A 9,253-nucleotide genomic window follows, 5' to 3' on the forward strand; every position below is an offset into this window, starting at 1 on the left:
GCGGACCGCAGTTTTATAAACCAATGTAATGGTTTTTATAACCATGTAAAGTAATGTTCTATGTTCTACATTAAAAAAAAAGTCTTAAATGATGAGATAGTTTCAATATTAAAAAAAATAGTGTACTGCTTTTTTAATTTACTTATTGTACAAATTAGGTACAGTCTTTCCCAGAGTAACTTGGATTTTCGCGTATATCAGGTTTACAGCCAAAATATACTTGATTAATCATCATTTTTTATTGAATTTAGTTCATTAATGTAATTTATTAATTATTTGCTGCAATTGGTGTAGAAAGTTCGGTTATTTCTGTCTTTTTAGTGATTTAAAATTTTTGGAAAAAATTTCAAATTATTTTTCATTTGACAATTGATGGAGAAAATTGTACTGATTTGACATCTAAACTTTCAAAAATAAAAATTCACGTAACTAGAGTGTCGCGTAACTCGGGAAAGATTGTACAATTAGGAATTAGGTATTAGGTTAGGAAGTAGAAACTATGTACCCATTTTATTAAACTAATTTATTGTGTATGTTTAGTTTTCGTTTGTTTGTTGTTGAAAGTAACATAAAAAACAACTTAATAAATTAAATCATCTCATGTGATGAACTCTTCATGATCTCATAAATTAACACCGTCATACGATTGCAATGATGAAAGGAGGATCTCTAGGATAGGATAAAGTTAATAATAAAAAGAAATGTTATCACATGTTTTGCTCATCGGACGCTTGGAATTCGAAGAAATGTTCTATTTTGCACCCAATTGTGTATTTGTACAAAGAAAAAACTATCACCATAAAATGTCACCGGTATTTAAACACTGTTTTATGCATTTACGCCGAAAAGAGCATAATTTTTAAAATTGTTCTATTTGTAAGAAATATTCATATTTTTTCAATTTATTTTCTGACGATTTTTTTTTGTTAACTAATAAGCATATAAAAATGGATTTATGTTTTATGTATTGTTTTTTTCCCCGCAGTATTGAGTTATACTTATGATAGGAAACAACAAAATTGAAGCTATGGAACTAAGCTTAAGTAAGCTAGAGTATTATAATTGTGCTACTGATATGAATCAAATAACAACATTGGAATTATTCAACTTTCATTTTATTATTTGATTTATAAGTGTAGTTATCCATAATGTATTAATGATTATCTAATCGTTTTATCATTTAAAAAAAACTTCCCCTCGACGAGTCTCGTTATTATGCGACATATACTTCTGCACGTGTTAAACCCGAGCTGCAGTGAATGCTCTTGTTTCGCTTTCTCTTCATTCGTCATCAATGTGCAAAACCTGTCTCTCCTCCCAAGCAGTGCTCAAGCGCCATGAAACGCTCAACGTTCGAATCGACATGCGGGCTTCAGTGTCTCTCATCGGTAGTGAAAGTCACAAACACCGTAAACGGCAAATAGATAGCGTCCAGTCTAAATGAGAAAGAAAGAGATGCTGAAGACTGGTCAATAGAATAACCCATTTCGAAGCGCTTGGGTCGAAATCATCGACGTCAGATTTTTGAATATTTCGCTCATCTTGATCCCGTTAGGTGGCGAAGACGGGATGGATCATCGTCCATGGGCTGTATGGCGTATACGAGCTCGGAATATGACACCGAATATTAGTGATCGCTTGATCTCGAGATCTGAGCGACTGTTTCGTCAATTTTCGCTGCTCTTGTGCAAACGAATCTGACGGTACTGTGATTGACTGTGTTGTTTAAAGTATATTAACGTTAATTTGATGAGCAAATGATATTCCAAAATTAAAGCTACTCTTTAACACGCTATACCTGCTGTAAAAGTCTACCATAGTGCTTAATTTCCGTATCAAATTTAACTATGAATGAACGATTGATGTGTTTAGTCGTTGTTTTACTTTCCATCAAAGTGATATGTGGCTTAAGAAATTGGAATAGACACCGTTATGAGGATAGAACGGCCCCAACGCTACCGGAAGATTATGTGTCGAACGAGTACGAGATAGAGGAGGAGCGCTTCGTCAACTTCGTCACTGTGCGCCCGGAATACTTCGAGATAAATCGTGCTCGACCAATTATCGACTGGATTACGGGTGTCATCGGTGCTCCTGTTTTTGCCAGTGATTCCTCGGGACCGTCACAAAATTGCACTCCATGCAGTGAGTACGAGTAGTTTATTGTTTCCATTGTTTACTATCTCTCTCAATTTCACAAAAAATATGTGTAATAAAACAAATTATTTAGAATTGGTGCAATTAGAATATGCATATAATTATAAAAAAGTAAATCTTATTCACGTAGCTACGCCATGTTTAAATTAGGTTTGAATCAGAATTATAAATGAAAACCAAAAGAAAATCTTACAAACATCTCAATGCTCTTTCCACTACAGAGTGTGGTTCGGTGGAACCAATAAACGAACGAATAGTGGGTGGCATACCTGTGGAGGACAATAGCTTCTCTTGGATGGCTGCCCTGTACTACGACAATAAGTTTTGTTGCGGTGGTTCCTTGCTTTCGGATCGATACGTCATAACGGCAGCCCATTGTACAACCAACCAGATCGGGGGCTGTTTCGCGTGCAGTTTGGCATAAACGATCGTAGCAAACCGATCGCCACATCCATCGAGCGAAGCGTGAAGCGAATCCTGACAAACTGGTACAATGCCTTCAACAATAACAACGATATAGCGCTGCTCGAGCTCACATACCCGGTGGCGATCAACGATCGTGTGATGCCCATTTGCCTGCCACAGGCCACAGAAATGTATGAGGGTAGTAGGGGCATAGTTACTGGATGGGGTAGGACGAAAGCGGGTGGTGGACTATCGGGGACATTGATGCAAACCGAAGTTCCAATCTTAACCAACCGTGAGTGTCGCCGTGCTGGGTATTGGGCGTTTCAGATAACGAACAAGATGCTCTGCGCCGGATATCTAGAGGGAGGCAAAGATTCCTGTCAGGTATAATGATATTGAAAGTGATATTTTTGTTTGTTTGTTTGTTTGCCATTGAAGTATATGTTTTCTTTCTTTTCTGCTGACAACAGGGCGACAGTGGAGGACCACTGCAGGTACTGAACACTAAATCAAATCATTATGAGCTAGTCGGAGTTGTTTCGTGGGGACGTGCCTGTGCTCAGAAGAACTATCCTGGAGTGTACACGCGTGTCAGTCAGTATCTGTATTGGATTAATCGTAACATTAAGGATTCCTGTTTATGTAGCTAAGGATCACGGAACACTTCGAGTCAAACAGACTTTATTTTTAAAATAGCATATTCATAAGACATCTACAGGCATGTGCATTGTGTTGGACGGAGTTTATGAATGTACGCACATCCTGGAATCGATGAGTGTTCTTTGTAATATGTCACCAATAAAAGAAGATATTCTGACTTGTTTTATCCTACAATACTAATAAGTGTTCTTTAGAAGAGTAAGATTCAATACCCCCACTGGACGGAGTTCTGCTTAGAGCAGTCTAGAGATGAGAACAGCGACCACAGTAACGATCATACCGAGCGAGCTAATGGCTGAGCCAGTGGACGGAAGATCGAGACACTCGACGGGCTGTGGGCTCAGGTTTTTGCATAGCGCGTGACGGAAGCTGCTCACAGACAGTTTCTGCAGCTCATCATCGTAAGTCTGAAAGAGGAGGAAAATCATGAATAAACATGTTCTTGTCGACATTAGTTTGTGTAGAGCAACAGAAAAATACACACCTGCTTAAAGGCGACGGTAGGAACACTTTTTAGCGGCGACTGCAGCTTGTTAGTCACATCGCCGTGTTGCTTCAGCAGCTGGCTTCCTTCAGTGCTGTTGGCACAATCCATGATAGCTTGCCACTGGTCTATTTTCACCTCATCGGCACAGCGCTTCGTGGGGAATGCACCGTCCTTCAGCTGGGCACGGTGCATCAAACAGTTGACGTAGTCGAGGGTGAGGTCTTCCTTGGAAATGTTCGGCTGATACGAGTTACCCTGGATATGTTGGATCGCACATGCGTGCACCTTGTTGCCGTAACACTCGTTTTCGCCATGATGGCAGGTAAACATCACATCCGAGCCTTGCGTCGTATAGGACGACTTGCCGAAGGGCACCAGATGCAGCTCTAGATTCTTTTTGAGCTCCTTCGCCACCGGATACAGCTGTTCGTTGATAAACCGAGCACTATCCGGGCAGAGCGATTCGTAGTACACGTATACGGGCACCTGCAGGTTGAACAAACATTTGATTAAGCAACTACACAGTCATTAGCAATCGCCATGCGAATGGCTTTTCACGGTTACCGCCCGTGTTACGAAACTTCGGGAACGATCGCAAAATAATAAGGTACAGGCCTATGTTCATTCCCCGCCGCGATAGACGTGCGAGTCACGTTCCCGGTTCAAATCGTTGACATTACTTTAGATCGCGCAGACCTATGTGTTTTATATTACAGTACACCTCTGTATATGGCGTTCCGTCTTCATGGAAATGCTACGTTCATAATGATGTCGATGACCTTCTCAAGACCTTTGCTAACTCAAAAGTTCCTCTTGAAGTACCCCGTGATGTCATGGTAATTATAGGTACGGCACTCTTCGAACACTTTTTAATACGGCTGAATCATCGAAGGTTCGCATAACTGAATTTTGCAAAATATACGACGCATGTCACATGCCAATGCAAACAAATGCATTCTTCAAGATGGGCCTCACCAGATTCAATGGAATTTATCAGCAGTGAGAGAACGTTGATTTTTTTCAGGAGGAACGGTCCGAAAAGGTCGTATTGCTTAGAGAGAACGTTGTAATGGGACTCAATTGTTATGTTTTTTTTAATCATATTGCAATTGTGTTATCTAACAAACACATTGTTTAGTTGTCAATCCAATATATACAAAAAAACAATCCAAAAGATGCAGGAATGTTTTTTTCGAGACAATTAATAACCGGCGACTAACTATAACTTTAACTTTTTATTTAAAAATACTAAAATCGATAAACTTGGAAGTTTAAAAATATCTGACCGGGCCAGAGAGTTAGATGATAATGATATCGCTCTTACTCCTTCATAGAATCGAAATGGTCAAAAAGCATTTTAAACAGTGTAATCATTTTTTATTGCCTTTTGATTACTTTGCAACGAGGAAAAAATAACGAAAAATGTCCAATTTATTGTAATGCATTTTACTTTCTTCGCCCGTCTGTAAACATAAAACTTGTAAGAACAAACTAAGAAAGCTTTGTGTACGGGAAGTGCGCGTGCTTTGGTTCTAGCACCAAATTTTTTTCGGTGTATTTTAGTTGGCATGGAGATGTGTGTGGAGCTTTCTTGACCTTGACAGCGAAACAACCTTCATTTCTCAACCTTGTGTTGCCTACTTCTGTCTTGCGTATGAACACTTTACACGCAACCCGCCAATGTATGCACGATCAATACGAAGGGGCGCTTTAAAAATGGGGGAGCTTTAAAAATAACATAACTTATTGCTCCATAAATGATGAGGAATTAGTTGACGCGTTTTTTTTGCATTCTGTTGCTTTTGTGCTCCCGCTTAAAGCCATTGCTAAATGGGCTAGGGAGAGAAACGGGTTACACCACGGCACGAAATGCTATGTACAGCTACGACGTCAGCAACAAATACTTCTAACCGTTACAAACAATCACTGCTGCAGTGCATTAAGGTCGCTTCAACGTGCCGGCGCGGCCTAGTTTGTTTTTCGGGCTGTACCCGAGTTTTGCTTATTAAAAACAACAGGTTCATAATTTATCTATGGACGGTTTTTTAGTGGCGTATTTTTGTCGCGTTCATTCATGTAAATAGGAATGCATTGGGGTGAAATTGATTTGAGCGGTTGTTGGTTCCGATGCATTTTCAGAACCATAACGTTCGGTCTGATAGCTGGATAGTTGTGTTTTTGTTTCCCTTTTTGCCCCTAAAACGACCGGATCGAGCTTGGGTTTCCGGTCCGTCGTGTATTTAAAAAAGCAACAGCAGCAAACAGAGGTACACACATACATACAAACATACTCTGTCTGGCAGAGACCTGCACTCATGGTAAAAGAAGAAAACCACTTTCCACGCCGTACGCGATGGTGCTGGCCACACCTTAAACTAGGTATATGTTGTTGGACGCTTTGCTGTGGCTGCTGCGTTCATACAGTTGGGTCGCGCGTCGCTGAACTCTTCCCCTTTTTTATCGTATTTGATACAACGTGTGTATGTGTATGTGTCGACAGAGGTCACACAGAGTGCAAACCATTATTGCTGTCTTCCTCAACGATCGATGATCTTCGCACGATCGCGCGATACGTCCGCGCTAATGAATGCAAGCCGAGGCTGGAAAACTACCTACTTTTGATTGGCCATAACAGGCGACGGCATACACGCTCAGCAGAAGCAAGCTTTTGAACAGCATCCTGAACAATGGCGGTTATGTTGGAATACGCGGCAACAGATTAACAACGGTTCAACAAACTCTCACTCCCGACAACCTAACGGCCGTACCCCGAAAACGAGTTACGATACCAAACGAAGATTCTTTTTAACGAACGCGATCTTTCGAGATCTTTCAAGGAAGGCAGGGCTATTCGGCTTGATACACGCTGGTACAACGCTCTCCGAGATCGCGCTTATGAGAGTAGCTTCCACTCGTTACAAACGTCGCACAATGACTAACCGCCCAGGCATGGATCGCTGCGGTGTGAAACACATTAAACCTTTCAAAGGTGGCTCCGTGTGTGTCCAGCATACCAGCACACAATCGACCCGTGTGGAAGAGTGAGTAGGCACGTTTGCTCCAACCATTGTAACGATGCTTCTCTCGTTTTGGTACATGCGTAAATAGCGGCGGTCTCGTGGACCTGTTTTGTTCGGAATTCTAAAGCAATAACGTTTTTTTTATGGAGAATTTTAAAGTCATCATATTGTGACTGTTAACGTACAAACTCACGTATCGCGACGGATTGGCGAATCCGGTGGATTGGGGAAACATTTGTAGAATTTTGTTTTTTTTTTGTGCTGCTAGGGCACGCTACCGATCAATACATATTTGAGAAAAACCGAACCGGTTGTTATACAAACACTTTCACAAGCACACTATTTACACCTGTATCCGATGTGGTAAATGGTGCAGTACACTATTACTCATCATTTGTTTACTCATCCAATTATTCATTAGCCTGCAGGTGCCATTCGTCGTTTAAAAATGCAAACAGTTTCAAGCGGCAAAGGCAAAAAGCTCCCAGTTGCGGATTCAAGCTGAAGGATCATGTAACTCGCGATTGATACATGGTATTTTGTTATTTTGGGATTGTTTGTAATATTTTAGTAATATTTTTCTATTTCTTTTTTTTTGTACCGCTCTCGGAGAGCAACAAAGTCGAAGAAAAAGAAATATTTTTTTCGAAATTGATGTTTTACTAATTGCACTGCAATTAAATGCTAAGCATTTGTTGCGACGGCTAATATACATGTTCAATATGAGACTGCGCTTGGTGAGGCGACATTGCAATATGCTACCATTTTGTTAAGTTGCACAAACACAACAAAGCTACGGACAATAAAAAGAACCGGTATTTGCATAATCACATTCTTGCAACGCCGTGTGCATGACAAAGCCCTTAAGAATGTTCAATTTAAAGTTCAACGGTAACATTCTGGGACACATGTGGGGAGAACAAATTTTAAACGGACAAACTTCACAGAAGTGGGAAAACAAGCGAAGAAAAAACCATACTCGTCATGATATTGTTTCAACAGCTGCATCCAAAATTTGATGATAGGCATTGGGTAAGGATGTATTGCGTGTGCAATGGGCCCATCATATGACATCGAATATTTTAAATTTTCCGAACAACTTCAATTCAACATAATACTAAACAAAATGCTCGAATTTGTCTCATCTACAAACAAATCTTAACCATACCGTTATTAGTCATGGTATGTTAATAATAAGAAAGACGTGTAACTATGTTCATGTTAATTTTCGCGAAACAAAGGAAATGCGATGGAAATTCCAGTCCAGATTAACAAATAAAGCACGCTAGTTTTTTAAAAGTAACTAATCACTAAACACGCATGCAGAAGAGTAATTATAATTTCTAATTCGCATAACAAACCTTGGCCTGTTATAACAAACAAATACAGCCATAATAGTTCGTTTTAAAGATTTTATTTACAAAAAACGCATTCGCACGATAAAGCTAATCACTCAAAACCAGTCCTTTGCTTCGTAAATCCGCCTTTGCCTCTTTAATCTGCTCCATCAGTTCTTTGGCAGCTTCTTCACAGTTGTTGAAGGTGAAGGTGCGATACAACACCACCGTGGCAGAGAAGATCTGCAAGTATATGAACAAAGTAGAAGTGAGAAGATGCTACCATCGCTAAGCTAGACAGTTGCTCTAACTTACACCAAATAACAGTACCAAAAATAGGGGCGAAAGTTGAATTTCCAGCATGTACTCATCCAACAGTGGATGTTTCACTTGACGAAGAACAATAGCAAAATAAACACTGAAAAACAGGCTGCAGCCATAACCATTCGAACAGTTTCGTCATTTTGTCTTAATAGGCGCGAAGAGAGTCACTCTTCAAAGTTCGATAGCTCGATGAGATTATTCTGTAAAAAGCGTCAAGCAAAAGTCTAAAAATGTGTTACCCAAAATGAGTGTTGCGATGTAAATCTTGCGGAAAGAATATTACCTATAAGAAACATTAGCTGTGAACTAATTAGTCAACAAACTTACGAAATGTTAAATGTATCGTTTATAACAACACAATCTACAGAACTGTTATCACTATTTAGCACCCAAATTTGTGTTATTAGTTCTTTTGGAATGTTTACAATGTTAATGTTGTTAAAAAAGGGAAAATAATACGAGCTTATAAAATACGACGGCACAGATGACGTACAAACTAACGAAAGAGAAAGCGAAACCGGCAAACATGAGTTTGTCTCTTTTTAAGACATCTTCCTGTCAAACGCCAAACGAAAGCCAATGGGCCTTTTCGCTGGGATATATGAGGCTGTTTAAAATGACCGTTGTTATATGATCATTTTTAACAACAAGAATACTTCTAAGTTTCGAGATTCGTATATCCTCGAATCCAAAAGAAAGCAGCAATCGTACAGAGAATCATAGTCGTACGAATGTAAAGATGATCTTATTATAATTTGGTTGGTGATCAGCTTGAAAAAGTTACTCATTCATGTCATAAAATACAAAATTTCCATTCCAGTGCACAAAATACACAATTTCAATGATAAAGGCCGAGAAGA

The 9,253-nt window shown here is 39.6% G+C and overlaps 3 protein-coding genes across 3 annotated transcripts; 1 reads left to right on the forward strand and 2 right to left on the reverse strand.

Moving 5' to 3' along the window:
* Positions 1–1,649: 1,649 nt before the first annotated feature.
* On the forward strand, positions 1,650–3,364 carry LOC121602324 (trypsin-like; the record flags this gene model as incomplete). The annotated part of the gene is given in 5 exon segments (XM_041931097.1): positions 1,650–1,703; positions 1,897–2,145; positions 2,379–2,537; positions 2,540–2,949; positions 3,036–3,364. Coding segments are annotated over 5 exon segments (1,052 nt in total), but the record flags the coding sequence as incomplete, so codon positions are not given.
* On the reverse strand, positions 3,230–6,661 carry LOC121602332 (GILT-like protein 1). The gene is made up of 3 exons (XM_041931109.1): positions 6,329–6,661; positions 3,710–4,198; positions 3,230–3,632 (listed from the first exon to the last, which is right to left on the reverse strand). The coding sequence occupies exons 1-3, from the start codon at positions 6,389–6,391 to the stop codon at positions 3,459–3,461; spliced, it is 726 nt and encodes a 241-aa protein (XP_041787043.1). The 5' UTR covers positions 6,392–6,661; the 3' UTR covers positions 3,230–3,458.
* A 1,469-nt stretch (positions 6,662–8,130) lies between these two features.
* LOC121602331 (dolichol-phosphate mannosyltransferase subunit 3-like) lies at positions 8,131–8,909 on the reverse strand. Its single transcript, XM_041931108.1, is given in 4 exon segments — positions 8,131–8,312; positions 8,385–8,508; positions 8,510–8,593; positions 8,721–8,909. Coding segments are annotated over 3 exon segments (282 nt in total). The 5' UTR covers positions 8,533–8,593; positions 8,721–8,909; the 3' UTR covers positions 8,131–8,177.
* Between the last annotated feature and the right edge of the window lie 344 nt (positions 8,910–9,253).

Source organism: Anopheles merus, unplaced genomic scaffold, assembly GCF_017562075.2.
Source record: "Anopheles merus strain MAF unplaced genomic scaffold, AmerM5.1 LNR4000410, whole genome shotgun sequence".
Taxonomy (NCBI): domain Eukaryota; kingdom Metazoa; phylum Arthropoda; class Insecta; order Diptera; family Culicidae; genus Anopheles; species Anopheles merus.

Bases quoted from the DNA above. Each gene is read 5' to 3' on its own strand.
- LOC121602332 (XM_041931109.1), bottom strand. From the start codon at position 6,391: ATGCTGTTCAAAAGCTTGCTTCTGCTGAGCGTGTATGCCGTCGCCTGT. The intron at 4,199-6,328 runs GTAGGTAGTTTT...TTCAACCTGCAG, and splicing joins CCTGTTATGGCCAATCAAAA to GTGCCCGTATACGTGTACTA. The intron at 3,633-3,709 runs GTGTGTATTTTT...CTCCTCTTTCAG, and splicing joins CTACCGTCGCCTTTAAGCAG to ACTTACGATGATGAGCTGCA.